At 34.5% G+C, this 18,277-nt stretch overlaps 2 protein-coding genes across 6 annotated transcripts; one reads left to right on the plus strand and one right to left on the minus strand.

Annotated features, from left to right (window-relative positions):
• Positions 1–109: 109 nt before the first annotated feature.
• On the minus strand, positions 110–4,406 carry LOC124439534 (dual oxidase maturation factor 1-like). Of its 2 annotated transcripts, XM_046989776.1 has the most exons (11): positions 4,126–4,394; positions 3,956–4,002; positions 3,696–3,866; positions 3,205–3,262; positions 2,535–2,669; positions 2,328–2,441; positions 2,101–2,254; positions 1,773–1,987; positions 1,455–1,699; positions 1,187–1,386; positions 110–390 (listed from the first exon to the last, which is right to left on the minus strand). In XM_046989776.1, exons 3-11 carry the CDS (start codon positions 3,855–3,857, stop codon positions 375–377), a joined length of 1,299 nt encoding a protein of 432 aa, XP_046845732.1. In that variant the 5' UTR covers positions 3,858–3,866; positions 3,956–4,002; positions 4,126–4,394; the 3' UTR covers positions 110–374. The 2 variants fall into 2 exon arrangements, with proteins under 2 accessions (XP_046845732.1, XP_046845731.1); XM_046989775.1 differs by lacking the exon at positions 3,956–4,002 and having other exon boundaries at positions 4,126–4,406.
• On the plus strand, positions 4,333–18,267 carry LOC124439533 (dual oxidase 2-like). 4 transcript variants are annotated; one of them, XM_046989772.1, is made up of 32 exons: positions 4,333–4,386; positions 4,578–4,732; positions 7,348–7,668; positions 8,133–8,264; positions 8,361–8,522; positions 8,603–8,790; positions 9,105–9,312; positions 9,396–9,562; positions 9,845–9,920; positions 10,016–10,112; positions 10,695–10,803; positions 10,907–11,021; positions 11,101–11,273; positions 11,517–11,695; positions 12,505–12,614; positions 12,703–12,843; positions 13,033–13,152; positions 13,241–13,440; positions 13,820–14,005; positions 14,193–14,412; positions 14,488–14,581; positions 14,876–15,051; positions 15,131–15,221; positions 15,366–15,553; positions 15,635–15,865; positions 15,943–16,036; positions 16,150–16,199; positions 16,346–16,627; positions 16,713–16,942; positions 17,178–17,492; positions 17,589–17,717; positions 17,830–18,267. In XM_046989772.1, exons 2-32 carry the CDS (start codon positions 4,651–4,653, stop codon positions 17,950–17,952), a joined length of 4,989 nt encoding a protein of 1,662 aa, XP_046845728.1. In that variant the 5' UTR covers positions 4,333–4,386; positions 4,578–4,650; the 3' UTR covers positions 17,953–18,267. The 4 variants fall into 4 exon arrangements, with proteins under 4 accessions (XP_046845728.1, XP_046845730.1, XP_046845727.1 ...); XM_046989774.1 differs by lacking the exon at positions 7,348–7,668 and having other exon boundaries at positions 4,369–4,386; XM_046989771.1 differs by lacking the exon at positions 4,333–4,386 and having other exon boundaries at positions 4,504–4,732.
• Positions 18,268–18,277: the final 10 nt, after the last annotated feature.

Consider the following 18,277-nt stretch of genomic DNA (forward strand, 5'->3'; position numbering starts at 1 on the left):
ATCTAACGATGTTTTGCCGTGAATCGTACCGCTTTACCCGTGATGAAAAGGAGTGGTGGTTCTTATGAATTTTCTTTGTTATACTTTACAACGGATATTCTTTACGACGTTAACTTACAAACACCTTTATTGTTTTCATTATCGTAACATTGCTTTATTGCATAAAATTATTGCTTGTCAAGAAAAAGTTTAATAATACCTAGTTTTCAACAAACTGTTGACTTTACTTTTGACATTTTCTATATATCAAGAAGCTCTAACATCTAAACGTAATTTACTAAACACAATCATGCACTTCTACAGAAATTTCTAGTGTAAGGAATAAATGTTTGTGCGACATCACTGCAACAAAGATTTCTTGTCGTAAGACACCTTTACTCTTCACCAAATCTGCCAAAAAATAAAAAAAAACTTTGAGTTTTCTTTCGTCTTTAGCAACCGGCATAAAGCTGTAAGAAGTAAATATAACTGACTATATGGTAAAGTATGTGATAAAGTCTTTATGATTATCCAAAGTATTTTATACTCGAATGTGATAGTTTATATAATAGCTCATATGATACTCTATATGATGGTCTATATGATGGTCTATATGATTGTTTATATGATTGTAGATGTAGATCGTCCAGGTTGGTATAGTCCTGAGAAAGACTGTTTTTGTTGTTGTTGACTGACGTTTCGACAACCTTAGCGGTAGTCATCTTCAGAGTCAAATGAGGAGTAAACTAAAATCTAAAAACTAGATCAACTAAAAACATTGCACTTCACACTAATCCACAATGACAATACACAGTTGACACCCACATATTTCCTGTACGCACAATCTAATGACGTAAGAACCAGACAACAAATACAGCTAACCTGACGTTTACTCCTCATTTGACTCTGAAGATGACTACCGCTAAGGTTGTCGAAACGTCAGTCAACAACGACAAAAACAGTCCTTCTCAGGACTATACCAACCTGGATGATCTACATCTACAAACATGTAACGATACTCCCGGGTTCAAACCATTTACTTTATTACGATAGTTTATATGATAGTCTATATGATAGTTACATGATAATTTATATGATTGTTTATATGATGGTCAATATGATAGTTTATATAAGAGTCTATATAATTGTCAATATGTCACTTTTTATGATCGAACTGATCCATTGTAACAGTCCAGGTTCCACTTACTTTCTCTCCACATATTGCGGATTTGTGACTTTAATAGTCACCCCCCGTCTAGGAACATTAGCGTACGCGCTCTCATCGTCATTATCATTATTATCGGGAGAAGAGGCCTGTCGCGGTTTCCTTGGCAACCTCAGAGATCCATGATGACGACGTGTGAGGCCCAGGCCTGCTCTTGTTCGCGGTTGAAACTTTGTAATGGTCTATTAATTAATGCGGAAAAAAATTTGGTGAAAATGAAAATGATTGTTGTTGGTGTGGTTAGTTTTACCTCTACGTTTTCGTGCTCTTCATCATTTTGATCTTCGTTCGAAGTTGATCCTACTGATATCATTTCTTGTGCATCGCCGTTTGTCGTGTTTTTTTCGATTTCTTCGTCTGCATCGCCTTTCGTCTTCACAATAACAGTGTCTTCGAAAGACGCAAGAATATCGATGTTGAAAAACGCAGCCGTTGCCAATGGATTTATAAGGTCGATTACATAGATAACTATTGCCAAAATAATGCAAGCAATACCTGTAAAGAAATATATAATCAATGTCGTAGTTGTCTCGTCACTTCATTCATAATTATAAAAGAAGCAACGTACCCGTTAACAAAGAAAGATAAAAACACCAGCCATAGGATGGCTTTAATATTGCATGTGCATTCAAAGGAATCATCAAGTCCGTACCCCAGCGTAATGTTGCATAAATGATGTTACCAATAACCATAAGAGAACCAGTGAGACCCAAGAATGCACTTGCATAAGATATCACGACAAAAAATAAGATTATAGTGATTAAATAGGTTGCAAATGCCGTCCTGAAATGAATCCAAAAATCAACAATCAGACTATTTCGCACGTTTTTCCACGCTAACAACACAAAATGCTTAATTAAATAAACCATTGTTATTGTGATAAGCTACTTCTCTACCATAAACATATGTGCGTATAAAATCCTGCCATGCGATAAGATCGACCCCATCTGATATTTTCACCATCAATGGTAAAATACTCAGCAATCCATAGGATAGCAAAAGGTAAACCTTTAAATTGTGCTTCTCTCAAGTCACGGTTAATCCTTGCAGCTGAATTAAGAATTAGGGATCAGTATTTCAGATTTATGTTACTGCATCATGATCATACAGATTTGAGTCATACCAAATGGACCGAAGCCAATACGTCCTTGAGCCCACGGTGAATTCCAATAAAATCTTTCGTTATAATTGACTTTTTCAGTGACATTATTTTCAAGCTTAAATTCTTCTGGTTTACCTAAGCATGATGACATTAGATGTGTAAGTAAAATGTATTTAATGTCAATGAATATTGCAATAACTGGTAAACATCGTGTAAGTCTTCACCAACCTTTCATTGTGATATTCACACCACGTAAACCAATCTTCAAGGCAATATGGGCGTGTACCTCCTTCGCAGAGAATGCTTTATAATGAACATGTGTATCTACTTCTGCCTTTTCCCATTCCATGCCAAAGTTCGAAACTATTTAGAAAAAGAGAAATTGATAGTCATGTTGAAATTTCTATTTGATTTGATGTTGTCTATCTTAAAAGCTCTATGTTTCTTAGATTTGTTTTCAAATCTCAAATATTCGAAAGTTTTTTTGTTTATTTTGCTCGTGATTTAATGTATATAATAATTTTTCATCCATCAACTGGTTGGGATTTTATTTCCTTGTACGAATTCCTTGTACAAGTTGGGATTTTATTTCCTTGTAAGATCGGTATTTTTCTCTTTATCTGCTATGAAAAATTGCTTACTCAAATAATTGTCGTCAATAAACACCTATTGTAGTGTAGAAAGCTATTACGTGTTTTGCGTGCATGCAATTTTTAATTATTTTTGTTGCTATTTGTGGGGGTCGGCATATTTTTGCACCATTTGCTATTATATGGAATGCACATCAAAGTAATTACCGAGCGACTTTCCAGATAATTTTCGCCCCCCAATGCTTACAAAATCATGCATTGTTTTTATTGTCATAATAACATGCACGATATATAGAACATTTACTTACGAATAATGACTGATCCAATAAACAAACTCACAACGATACGGATAGCCACGTAAAGACGCTGTTAAAATATGTTTGAAAGACAAAGAATGTTTTAGTTCAATTTTCACGCACGTATACATGTAATTGTAAGAGATTGTTTTACCTGCGTGTTTTACATTTTTACGAGTTTGTTAAAATATTTTTAGGTTTGTGTGTTTTTGACGTTGAATATGTTGTATTATATGACAAACTAAAACACTAAAATTTACTCATTTACACTGCTACAAATTATTATCCTCGGTTTCAGTAAATGTACAGTCTTTGTGTCCCGTGTAAATGCTTTTTACTATATAATACACGTTAACTAGTAAAAGTAGTTCTTCTCTTCATAACAAGGAAATAATGTTCTGCTTCCCGTGGAAATCCTGCTTATGTCAACTAGTTTATAACTTGTGTATGTTTCCTTTGGAGTTTCGCTTTAGTGGCTGGGAATTATTTGGTTACAGGCCTACCTCCTTATGTCTAAACCCAGGTAAAACGAGAAGGAATGCAAACGCCAACATAGCAAAGGCAAGAATCAATCCTGCCTCAAGGACATCGACAGTCACAGCCGTTTTGTTCTCACCATATGTTGTCTGAAACGGCTTATCACGAAATCCGTCGTACCAACCCATAATCGTTTACTAAAGAAAATAACGCGCATAAATTTGCAGTTCGCTCACGCTAGTCTGCTATTACATCTTTTGAGCTAAAGAAAGATAGTTTAACTAACATTGCTTGCCCAGATGTTTATAGGCAATGGTACTTTACTAAGATGGTCTAAACAAAGCAATATATTTGAAATAAATAAGTGCATCGTGCGATAAATTGAAACAATCGTCATTAAAGTACTCAGATGGTCATTATATTTTACTACGTTTTGTAATAAAAAGATTAAAATACCTTCCTTGCACCTGTTTCGTCTATGTAGGTTGAAACTTGATGTAGCTTGTGTCGTTTTTGAAATGAAAGTGTACTCGCGGAAGTGTTTGAGCGTTGAAAGCACAGGTTGAAAGCGAGGCTTTATTATGTAAATGCCAGGAAGTGGGTGATTTGATATTGACCTCTTTTCGTCTACTTCTGATATCTCGTATATATCAATAAACACAAGGATGTCGTTTAATTGCTCTGTGGTTCGCTTACGGATGCGAACTTCGAATATAGTTATAAAAAGTATACTATTTTGCGCTTATTCCAGGTAATAATAGCGTGGGTTGCATGCATCATGGTGCATGCCTTGTCACGTTTTTTTGATCATCACATTTGATTGGTTGTGGCGAGATATTTGATACATTCCTACGAGAGGCAAAGGACTCTAACACTGCTACTCTTACTCTTCCTGTTATTTGTATTTTTCAGAGCAAAGAGTAAACCTTACGTATCGGTTTTCAATTATTGCTTGGAGTCGAAAGTTAGTGAGCTACCAAAATGACTCCAAGTTTATTTCGAAAGGTGTTCGCATTCTCGATGGTGTTACTGGTTTACTGTGGCAATGGTTCTACGGTTTCAAGTAAGTGTATTTCCTCAAATGATATTTGTTATAGTATGAAATTATCATACCATCTCCGAAATATAGATGGCTTATATGAAGTAAACATTGGCGTAAATTCTATTACCATGAACTGCTTCAAGAGCAACGGATTATTTCAGTGCTAGAATTATCTTTGAATAACCGGAAGCAATACGTCTGTAAAATGCCTGCTCTACAATACATTTAACTCGTATTGTCACGCATGCTTTCGATTTTCAAAATCATAAATCATGAAAGTGAAAATTGTGTCATTTTTATGTTATGATTTGTCCATCATGTCTCTTCGACTCAAACGATTTTGTTCATATTTTCATGCGCGTCCTTAAAATTAATCAATTGCACAAAGCTTGTTAATAATTAATACGTTTAATTGGATTATGTTCTATATTTTGCCAGCCAACGAAAGTGTTTGCTTTAGTTGCAATATTTCACCCATTTATTTAACTTGCTGACGCGGGCACAGGGGGAGGTGGGGTGGGGGAAGGATTGAAGTCGTAGCTCCCTCAGGCTCAATTTCGTAACGCTTTGCATGGAATTTGGTTTCTTATAACTTTTTTTAACTCAAATCTTGAGTTTACAAGATGATGTTTTTTGGAATGTGTTTTTTCTTTTATTTTTTGAAATTGTCTGCTGGGAGAGGATTTTGGTATCCTATCTCTGTGTGTTTACACATTAACATGTTCATCGTCATAGCAAACTTTTTAATTATTGTTTATCATTCTCACTTGGAAACATGTTTATTTTAAGTTATGCCTACGTTTTAAAATATTTAAACACAATAACATGTCTTTGTTAGTTTTCCACATATTTGCGATTTCAAGTCTGTCAAGGAGAACGTTTGTTCAACATGACTTTACGCCCTCTTGAGAAATTAGCAATGTGAAAATATTGATGCGGATGACAAACCAACTTCGTTTTGAATTTCGGTTTGTCTTACACTTTGTCAGGTCGTAAAATTCTCGTTAAAAGATATTAGTTACGTACCAAGAATTTCCTTTCCAGTGAATGTGTAAACAAGCATCTTAGTGGGAGTGCTTTGTGTCATTCAGGTTGGAACAAGATTTTGTAAAATTTCGGCGAATTCCCAAAATTCCTCTTGGAATACCCGTGTCTGCTGTTTTTGACTTTTCAAATTCCTTTTCATTTTCACATTTTATCTTTGCTACGACAAAGACTTGCAATTGCGTCTTTTTGTCCACTCAAAAATATTGAATGCGAAAAGTGTAACATTTAAAAAACGATTTTTTGCCTCGAAGCGAAACTTTGCGGCGGCTTGAGTACGGAAGTAAAATTTTTATGTATGTATGTATGTAGGATTACTTTTACAGGATTAGTTTTATTGACATTATGTTTGATAACATGGACGATTTTTAACTTGTATACGTATGATGTATGATAAATAAGTACTTTTGAAATGTGTTTATTGTCAATACCAACTGACGATGGAATGTGAAAGTTTTGCGTGTTCAAATATATGTGTGAATGTTTTACTTTCGAAGCCTACACGTTTTTCATTATGTAAAAATGTCAGGCATTTCAAGTGACGACAATTTTCTTTAAAGAAAACATGTTTCGACATGCTTATGCCATCTTCAGTCCAAGGAATAATGATGATATCTATTTACAGTTGTATTGTTTAAGTGAGAGTGTATCGAATTACTACATGATGGAATTATTTAAAAGTTGAATATTGTGCTGATGTGATGTATTTTTTTATTGAGGTTCTGTTTGAGTTTTTTTACACCATATGGATAGTTTTTTATATCATAAAGATATGAAAGTATCTTTATGACGTAAATGAGTCTTTCTACTTCAATGCATGTGATATTCTTACGTAAAACATATCTATTTAGTATTACGCATTACGTCATGCGGTAATTTCTCAGTAAATTTATTAAACGATTCCGCTTATTTAATGTCTCTCGTTTTTTGTGTGAATGAATGTGCAACGAGCAATTTGTGTCGTGTTTCACCAGAATTTATTTAGGATTTTATCATTTCGTCGTTGCACTTCGGCAAAAATTGATGAGTAATGTCAAAATCGAAACAATATCTGCTCTCTCAAGCAAAACATTACTCTGATTACTTTTGCATGTTCGATTGTTTAGTTACATACATCTTTTAATTTCATCCACTTGAGCCGGTAGCCACTAACACAGTCCTGTCATTTAGGTGTTACCTTGGTTGGGTAACAGTGCAAGAAATTGATAGTTATTTTTCGTCATTACCAGCACATACTTGCCTCTATAGTAATGTACAAAACTCACCATTTAGGTGTTACCTTGTTTGGGTAACAGTGCAAGAAATTGATAGTTATTTTTCGTCATTACCAGCACATGCTTGCCTCTATAGTAATGTACAAAACTCACCATTTAGGTGTTACCTTGTTTGGGTAACAGTGCAAGAAATTGACAGTTATTGTTTGTCATTACCAGCACATGCTTGCCTCTATAGTAATGTACAAAACTCACCATTTAGGTGTTACCTTGGTTGGGTAACAGTGCTAGAAATTGATAGTTATTGTTCATCATTACTAGCATATGCTTGCCTCTATAGTAATGTACAAAACTCACTTGAGGATTTGTGATTCTTAGTTAATCTAACAACCTTGATGTCATCATCTCTCATCCAAACTGGTACTCTCTCAACATTTTCTAACCTTGACCCACGATCTGTTTCTTCTACCACAACTCCATCGGGAACATCATCCATAGATTCAATGCTTACGTCAATTTCAACAAGATCATCAAATTTAATGTCATCTTCAATTTCAACGACATTAAAAGTTTCAACGTCATCTTCAATTTCAACGTCATTAAAAGTTTCAACGTCATCTTCAATTTCAACGTCATCTTCAATTTCAACGTCATCTTCTTATTCGATGACACCAGCAATGTCAACGACACCCAGTTCAGGTCTGAGTTTTTGGTTGGGCGTTGTCAACAGTTGACTTAGCAACAGCATTTCTTGGAACTTCCAACATCACGTTTAGTCACCATCATCACCATCATCACCACCACCATCATCATCATTATCATCATCATCATTATCATCATCATTATCATCATCTTCATCACCATCATAATCACCGTCATCACCATCATAATCACCGTCATCATCATCATCACCATCATCATCACCATCATCATCATCATCATCATCATCATCATAATCATCATCATGACCATCATCATCATCATCATCATCATCATCATCATCATGACCATCATCATCATTACCATCATCATCATCATCATCATCATCATCATCATCATAAATTTCTTATGTTCACTGAGATTCTTTATGAGAAATATCTATAATAAAGTTGCCAATTGTTATATTAAGTATTTTCAATATTTCCATTTTTTCACCATTTTAGGTCAGACAGTGTCGTCCTTTAGAGATTCTTTTCCCAGGATATCTCAACGATCTCATGATAAAGAAGAGATTGAATATGAAGGTTATGATGGATGGTACAACAATATGGCACATCCTGAGTGGGGAGCTATTGGTATATTTATTTTTCTAATTCTTTTTACTAACCATTGGTATTTTGATCAATATTACCGTGAGCCTCTCCTACAAGTTATGCTTGTATTTTTTCAAGACATGCCGCTGACTCGACGAGTGCCGTCTCACTATAAAGATGGTGTGTACGAACCCTCGGGCTCTGAACGACCAAATCCGTTGTCGCTAAGTCAAGGTTTGATGAACGGAAGTTTTGGTACACCATCTTCACAAAGAAAAAGTGCTTTGTTGGTTTTTTTTGGTAAGTTTCAACTTCGCTGTTGTCATCATTAATCTCTGATGTAATTTTTGTATTTTTACTTCCTTGAATGAATATTTCAGGACAACAAGTTGTGGAGGAGATTTTAGATGCGCAAAGACCTGGATGTCCTCCAGAATATTTTAATATCGAAATTCCTGACGACTACACACTCTATAACAACCTTGGTCTGACTAAGAAGATTATCCCGTTTCTACGTTCACGATATCACATGACCACTGGTTATTCACCAAATAACCCGAGACAACAGGTGATGACGTGTTTTAGCTTGTAACCAAGGGAAACCATGGTTTTTAGACCTTTAGAAAGCTTGGTGCTAATTTTACTTTAGATTGGCGATTAGTTTTCTGTATTTGGCATGATTGAGTTGTTCAGATTAATGGCAATGCTAATACTAATTTCATGCTAATAGACTAGAATGTATTTTCACAAATAGCATTTCAAAAGTGATGGATTTAATGTTTTTTTTACATCTTTATTCCATAAAGTATTGCATCAAATAAACACAATGTATATATGACTGAATCTTTTGTTTACTTAATTTGTCACGTGATCGTGTTTTAGTTGAACGAAATCACTCCATGGTTAGATGGTGGTTTGATGTACGGTGTTGCCAAGGCTTGGGCAGACGCTTTAAGATCATTTCAAGATGGAAAACTTGCTCATAGCAAATACGGTACACAATGGCCACATGAAAACGAAATTGGTTTACCCATGGCGAACCCACCTCCTCCAGCCAATCATAAGTTGAAAGACGCCAAACGATTTTTCAGTTAGTATGCTTATATATTGTCCATTGTTTAGTAAGAGTCATTGGTTGTAAAGATTTTCAATTTTCATGTTATATTATACCAGAGTTGGGCAATCCAAGAGGCAACGAAAATCCATTTCTCTTGACGTTTGGCATCTTGTGGTATCGATTTCATAATATCATGGCAGAAAGAATAAAGAACAATACAGATATAACTAATGATGAAAGATTGTTTAATGAAGCGAGGAAATGGGTGATAGCTGTACATCAGGTATGTTGGTTGTAATAAAGGTACAAATTTAGGTATATGAGACATTCAGGGTAGAAGGTGAGTTGTATGAGTCATACAGGGTAGAAAGTGAGTTGTATGAAACATACAAGGTAGAAGGTGAGTTGTATGAGACATACAGGGTAGAAGGTGAGTTGTATGAGACATACAGGGTAGAAGGTGAGTTGTATGAGACATACAGGGTAGAAGGTGAGTTGTATGAGGCATTCAGGGTAGAAGGTGAGTTATATCAAACATAAATTAATGTATTTATTTATTCTTTAGAAAATCGTGTTTTATGATTGGTTGCCCAGGTTTCTTGGTCAAGATCCAAAGCAATTTAGAGAGAAGGATACTTACAGTGGGTATTATATTGTGATGAGTGTTGATATAACATTAATTCATTGTTTATGATAAAACATTTGACGTCTTATTTTTCCATTTTCATTTTTATAGGATACAAACCATCTGTTCATCCAGGTGTTGCACATATATTTCAGTCAGCTGCTATGAGATTTGGTCACACAATGGTCACGCCTGGTGTTTTAAGAAGGTAGAAATTTTAAGAGGAATTGTTTCAATCCACAAGATTGGTTTACTATGTATGATAGCTATTCTCATTTTTCTTTTCTTATTCACCGTGTATTTGTGTTACATCAAAGAAATATAAATAAATTGTGTTCTGTTGTAAATTAAAACTTCATTGATGGGTAGTTTTGGATAAGTTAAGGTATTTTAGAATACAGTCACGTGTCAGGATGATTTGGGATAATAATGTTGAACATAAATTAAAATTCTTGTTTATAAACATCGTTTGTGCAGATTTTACCACAGTAAATCTCAAACTGCCCTAATTTATCTGACTTCAGAACAGGAAGATTGCGTTGAGATAGACTGTCAATGTTTTAATGTAAAATCTTATTATCTTGGCGCGGCAAAACTCGCGCTTTTTCGTTATGTATTTTGAAATTTAAGTGTAAATATTTTTCATTTTGCTTTTTCAAATTTGTACAAATCAAATATCATGATCAATTGTCATTTTATAAATACATTTAAGGTGATTTAATATTGATAAAATGGGATATCTATGAAGAAGATGTGCACGAAAATAAACATATTCTCACATTTATTATAGATTAAAGGATTGCACAATACCCAAAACTACATCAGATTCTAGCGACACGGGAGACACTGCTTTTAACAAAACTGGAATTAGAACATGTAACTCTTATTGGAATCCACAAGTAAAATATACATGATTATAGTTGAATTTAAGATTGAAATTTAAAATGATGTTGGGGACTGGGAACTATGGTATCGTGATAAAATAATATCATTCTATTTTAGGTACCGATCATGGAAAAAAATGGAGATGATTACATTGATATCGAGGGATTTTTACGGGGAATGGCTTCACAAAATGCCGAAAGAGAGGATAATATTATTACGGAAGATTTGAGAGGTAAAGTACACAACAATATCACGGCTCTGAAGGGACGCTGTATTGGAATGTTTTTTTCATTCGCTTTTTTTCTTTTAAGGTTTTGTATTTGGTGGCCTTGATTTCTCTCGTCGGGATTTAATGGCTGTAAATATTCAACGGGGTCGAGATCATGGACTTCCTGATTATAACACAGCGCGTGAAGCCTATGGATTACCTAAGAAAAACTCGTTTCTTGAAATCAAAGCGAATAATTCACATATTAGCGATGCGGTAGGTAAAATATGTTTGATGTGGATTTTATTATTGTTCATTACTCGTTTACGGATAGCGATATTTTACTCTATAAAGTATATAATGTGCATATTTAAAGAAATAATATAAACATGAAATTTGTTGGCATAATTTATCATTTATTTACAATAATTATAACCAGACATTGCAAACACTATTCTTGTTTGCCTTTTTAATTTTTCTTAAATAAATCATCAATTAACACAATCGAGGTTTTTGCAGGTGTTTGATAACTTAGAAAAGTTAACTGAAGGAAAAATGGAAAATATCGATGTATGGGTTGGAGGTTTGCTGGAAACAACGACAGAAGGACCTGGTGAATTGTTCTCGACAATCATCGAAGATCAGTTTAGGCGTATCAGAGATGGTGATAGATTCTGGTTTGAAAATGAATACAACAAGTAAGACAGCGATCTGATAGAACCACATCATGCCTTCTCACTCCAACACAATCATCATCAGCTTTAAAGATATCTTGGTTTCATTAACTTCCCTTAGAATGCACGCAACTATTAATTAACTGCCCTTAGAATGCACGCAACTATTAATTAACTGCCCTTAGAATGCACGCAACTATTAATTAACTGCCCTTAGAATGCACGCAACTATTAATTAACTGCCCTTAGAATGCACGCAACTATTAATTAACTGCCCTTAGAATGCACGCAACTATTAATTAACTGCCCTTAGAATGCACGCAACTATTAATTAACTGCCCTTAGAATGCACGTAACTATTAATTAACTGCCCTTAGAATGCACGCAACTATTAATTAACTGCCCTTAGAATGCACGCAACTATTAATTAACTGCCCTTAGAATGCACGTAACTATTAATTAACTGCCCTTAGAATGCACGTAACTATTAATTAACTGCCCTTAGAATGCACGTAACTATTAATTAACTGCCCTTAGAATGCACGTAACTATTAATTAACTGCCCTTAGAATGCACGTAACTATTAATTAACTTCCCTTAGAATGCACGCAACTATTAATTAACAGCCCTTAGAATGCACGTAACTATTAATTAACAGCCCTTAGAATGCACGTAACTATTAATTAACTGCCCTTAGAATGCACGTAACTATTAATTAACTGCCCTTAGAATGCACGTAACTATTAATTAACTGCCCTTAGAATGCACGTAACTATTAATTAACTGCCCTTAGAATGCACGCAACCATAACTTTTAAATACCTTCTTTTATAGTCTTTTTACGAAAGAGGAAATTGCACAAATAAATAACATCACGTTGTTTGATGTAATTTTGATGTCGACGAGCCTAACTGCTGATGAAATACAAGAAGATCCATTCTTTAGTATGTGTATTTAAGATATTTGAACTTTTCTTCTTTTAATGGTAATTAGAATGATTTTATTAGTAATGTGTAATTTAAATGATTGCAGCGAGCGAGTCAAAATGTCCTGCACATACCATTGGACCAGATGATGTTGAAGATTGCACTCCACCAAAGACATTTGATTACTTTGAGGATAGTGAAGTGTCATATCTATTAACATTCGTGTTTATTGGATTGTTTGTTATTGGTTAGTAATTATCTACGCTTATTCAATCATGATTAACATAATTTATTTTTAATTTAATTTTTGTATTAATGTCACATTTTATACCAATGACCGTTTTACGTCTTGTTTTTTTACTTTGCTCAAAAGCGTTGTTTACTTTAGATGACATAAATTTAAAGCAAGTCGTAAATTATTTAATGACTGTCGTAGGCGTTGCAGTTGTTATGTTTTGTTTGGCAAGAAGTCGTCAGGCGATGCTTGCAGAGACGCGAAGATTGCATCGTACAAAAACGCAACGGAGCAGCAAATCTGCGGACAACGAATTTATTGGTGAGTATTTTCTAGTTTTCTCGTAAATAGTGTTAGCGGTATCTTGTACGAAGAAAGAATGTTTACCTTAGATCACTTTTTATTGTAGCGGCCGAATGGAGGCGAAATCTCCCAGAGAGAACTGTAAAAGTGAAACTTGGTCCTGCAAAGACAATTCGTGTCTCATCAGATCGTGGACAGTTGCTCCGCACTATAGATCTCAAGGGAATGGAGTGGATTATTGTGTTTTTACAGAGTGATCGCGAACGAACATTACTCTCTGTTAGGATGGACCGAGAATATGATATGGTAAGTGTAATGATAGGAGGTGTGATGATATGATAGGAGGTGTGTTGATATGATAGGAGGTGTGTTGATATGATAGGAGGTGTGTTGATATGATAGGAGGTGTGATGATATGATAGGGGAGGTGTGATGATATGAGTGGATTGTGTAATGATAGCAATGGATGTTGTTATGATAAAGAAAGTAATGATAAGGTACGAGGGTCATCAGTGCTGCAGTAAATACAGATAAGTATATGATAAGGAGGGTCGTGATATGATAGGAGGGGTGACGATGTAATAGTGTGATAAGATGATAAGTAGGAATAAATGGAGATTATTTCATAACAGGAAAAGCTTACGTGAGGCTAAAAAGATGACAATGTAACTAACTTTCTTTGAAGATATTAAAGTTTGACTCTGAGCCTCAAAGAAAGGAGTTTTTGGAAACTTTTGAAACTTTCCTGAATAAACACGATATCAAATGTAACAGAAATGAAATGAGAACTCAGATGTTGATATCGTCTGCACACACAAAAGAAGATCGTCAAAAAAGACTTGAAAAATTCTTCCGCGTAGCATTTGCCCACGTAAGTACAAAAAAGGATACAGTTAAATTGATGTTAACAATTTCAAAAAAAATCATGAAATAAAAGCACTATGAATTCATTTGAATAAAATGAATTCCTTCGTCATTAGTCAATGATGACTTAGACAATAGATTTGTTGATCGTTTATCAACAACCTCTCAATGTTGACCATTGTTTTATCTTTTAGGCTTTTGATATTGAATATCACGATCAAGGATTTGATGAAAGAATGGGAGAGGCCAAGGAGGTTTTGTCGTGTGAACTTTCTCGAGCAGAGTTTGCCGAAGCACTTTCTTTAAAAGCTAATTCACTGTTTGTTGAGCAAATGTTTGATCTCGTTGATAAAGACCGCAATGGCTATTTATCCTTCCGAGAGTTTCTTGACGTCATTGTTATTTTTGCTAAAGGTATGTCGAATATTCTTTGATAATGGTAGTATTTTTAAATAAGTGCAGCATTCATCTTTCATTTTTCTTTCATAGGAACTCCTGATGAGAAACTACGATTGTTCTTCGATATGTACGATGTATCGGGTAACCAGGCTTTAGGACGTGACGAGTTCAAAGGAATGATTAAGTATGTAATTTATTGTTGTAAATTTATTTGTCAGAGTGGTTGTGTACCATCTAGCGCTTGTTGATTTCATTTTCTCTTTTTCCTCGTTTGTGGTTTCAACTGATTATTTCACATTTACAAATATTACCTTTAAAATAAAAATTGAAAAACTTTAATTTTCCTAATCTTTAATCCTTAGATTTTTGTTAAATATTTTTTATAAATTCATTTCCTATAATCTTTTGTTGAAATGTCGTGTTGAGCTTCATTTTCGAGTCATCATGCCCTAAATTATAACATTTTCTTATCCGTCAGGTCTTTCATGGAACTTGTTAATGCTGATGTTGAGTCAGACCAACTTGATACCCTCACTGATTCCATGTATGCTCAAGCTGGTTTTGGTGATAAGGAAGAATTAACGTTTGACGATTTTCGGGCTGTTATGGCTGAGTACAAGGATAGTTTAGAAGACGCTCGACTCGATTTCACAGGTATGCAGGAGTTAAGCAATATTTTCTTAAATAATTCACGAAGATTTTAATTTTCCTCTCACGTTTTTCATTTGTGTAGGAACTGGAGTTGATGTACCAGCACCTGGCAAAGAAAAGAAAAGAGAAAACGCTCCAACTCGTGCAAGGAAAACCGTCATTAAACATTTGAAGTAATTACAATAGCAAATTTATATCGATTGTTGTACGAAAGTGACCAATTGTCAAATTGAAGAGAACGCTGTCTTTAATCCTGTTTTAGACTGTTTTATTTCAAATTTGCGGCGATCGTTATGATTGTGTTTTTCATTTTTAAGGGGAAGCGAGGATCGAACTCCTACAAGAAACCCAACAAGAATAAAAGTTACAACGAAACGAACAAAAGAGTCAAATCATGTCTTGTGGACATGGATTGCAAAAAATGTTTCAAATCACATGTCGGCTATTTTGATTGTTGTCTTGTATACTTTGGTGTTGTTTGCTATCTTCGCAGAGAGAGCTTACTGTATGTATCATTGTTTTTTTTCTTGTTTCTTTTACTATTTCATCTATACTTTGATTTGAGTATTTCTTATCTTATACATAGATTATTCTGTTGAACGAGAGCATGGTGGTTTACGGCGTATTGCTGGTTACGGCGTTACAGTGACCCGCGGTGCTGCAAGTGCAATGATGTTTACCTACTCTACCCTTCTTGTTACCATGTGTCGTAATCTTATCACTTTTCTCCGAGAAACATTTGTTGGTCATTATATTCCGTTTGATTCTAACGTGTTGTTTCATAAATACATCGCTCTTTGGGCTTTAATTTTTACTGGTGTGTAAAAATCATGGTTTCCTGTCCTTTATATGTTGTAATAATCATCACTCGTTTGATATTTTTACACTTTTTAGTTGCTCATTGTGTTGGACATGCAATAAACTTTTATCATGTTGCTACTCAGCCGCCATTTGATCTCACTTGTTTGTTCAGAAACTATTTTCGCAGGTATTTTTACTCAGAATAAATGAGAATTGAGCGTCTCTATTTACACCTTTGTCAGTCTGTTTTTCGATTGATAAACAATCATGTGCTAAAGAACTTTTTTCTCTCTTATAAAGAACACACGAACTTGCTTCTTTCCATTATTGGTGCTGGGAGACAATCACAGGTATTTTGTTATTTTGTTTTCAACTTTAACGACTTAGTTGTTACTAGATTTTCCTTGTCAGTAAGTACTTACTGGACGTTTAGCATTTTAGCATTTTTTTATTGAGATGTAAATAAAATGATGATATAATCATTTTATATTTCCAGGTTTAACAGGCGTGCTCTTACTACTTGTCGTTGCTGTTATGTATATTTTTGCTACTCAATATTCACGACGTCATGTATTTAACTCATTTTGGCTAACTCATCAATTGTATGTTATCCTATATCTTCTTATGGTGCTTCACGGCAGCGGTAATCTTGTACAGCGGCCTTTCTTTCACTACTTTTTCCTCGGACCTGGAATATTATTTGCTCTTGATAAGCTCGTCAGTATGTCACGTAAGAAAGCCAACATCGCTGTCATTAAAGCAGAACTTTTACCGTCAGGTAGAACTAGGGATCTTCTTCAATGATATTGACATTTGATAAATTTTTTTGGGAGATTTTTATTAACGGAGTAAATTTCTTTCAGACATCACGCATTTGGAGTTCAAACGGCCACCAAATTTCGAATATATAGCTGGTCAATGGTGTCGTATTGCTTGTGTGAGCTTGGGAGGTGGAGAATATCATCCATTTACACTTACCTCTGCACCACATGAAGATAATCTTAGTCTTCACATTAGAGCGGTTGGCCCCTGGACTATTAACCTTCGTCAGACTTACGATCCTGTAAATTTACAATCGAAACCTTATCCACAGGTATGTTTTTGTCTTCATGCATCGTAATACAGGATAAAACTGAAGTAAGTATTATTCAGCCAAAAATTCGTAGTTTTTTTCTTCGCAATGTATGACAGCTCAATTGTCTGATTTTTGTGCCAGGTGATAACAAAGTTTTGCACGAATGAAAAATTAATGTCGTTTTAGTATTTATCTTAACCGACATGTTCACTAATTGTGTTTAACTCACATTGTTCTTGTATTTTTATTTTAGCTATACCTAGATGGTCCGTTTGGTGAAGGTCATCAAGATTGGTATCGTTATGAAGTATCTGTATTGGTTGGTGGTGGTATTGGTGTCACACCTTTTGCCTCCATTTTGAAAGATATTGCCCACAAGGGAACGGTTAAATCAGCATTTGCCTGCAAAAAGGTTTATTTTATTTGGGTGACACGTACCCAGAAACATTTCGAATGGCTTACAGATATCATCCGTGAGGTGGAAGAGAACGATAAAAATGATCTCGTTAGCGTTCATATTTTTGTGACACAATTTTATCACAAATTTGATTTAAGAACCACAATGTTGGTACGTACGAAGATAATAATTTATACTTAATCATTTTTTCTGTTCAATTTTTGATGTATTATTGTTATAACGAAGTTAACATATAATCATTTTTAGTATATTTGTGAACGACATTTCCAAAAGATTTCTGGGAAATCCTTATTCACTGGACTACGATCCATCACTCATTTTGGACGACCTGATTTTCCTTCTTTCCTTGAGTCTCTATCTACAATTCACTCAAAGGTTAATAAACACGTTCCTATGTTTCCTGTCCGTTCAATCTTTTTATTTATCATATATTTGTTATTCAATATCAATAATATCGATAATAAACGTTATTTGTCTTGTTACTTAGGCGTCGAAAATTGGTGTCTTCAGTTGTGGCCCTCCAACAATGACACGAAGCGTTGAAAGCGCATGCGCTGATCTCAACAAGACCGAAGGAGCTGCGTTCATTCATCACTTTGAAAACTTTTAAAAAAAACATATAAACCTTAATAAATGGGTTTTTGTGGTGATATTTTCCCGACTTTTTGCTTTCTATTTTCCAAATAATTTAGGCATTTTCCTATTACTTTTGTAAGTTAAATATCTTTTTGTAGTAGACTTAAAAAACGTAGTGTGACTTATCCAGTTTTGTACTTTTGGCAAAACTGCGAATTTTATATATAGTTAAAAGAATTGTTAAAAACCATAAAAGCATCATGCGAGTGCGTTATAAATAATAGTTCTAGACCTATATAATGTTTGTATTAAAGTATATACATTAAAATTTCCAAACTTTTCTCGATAATTTTTTAGAT

The sequence above is a fragment of the Xenia sp. Carnegie-2017 genome, unplaced genomic scaffold (genome assembly GCF_021976095.1).
Source record: "Xenia sp. Carnegie-2017 unplaced genomic scaffold, XeniaSp_v1 HiC_scaffold_19, whole genome shotgun sequence".
NCBI lineage: Eukaryota > Metazoa > Cnidaria > Anthozoa > Malacalcyonacea > Xeniidae > Xenia > Xenia sp. Carnegie-2017.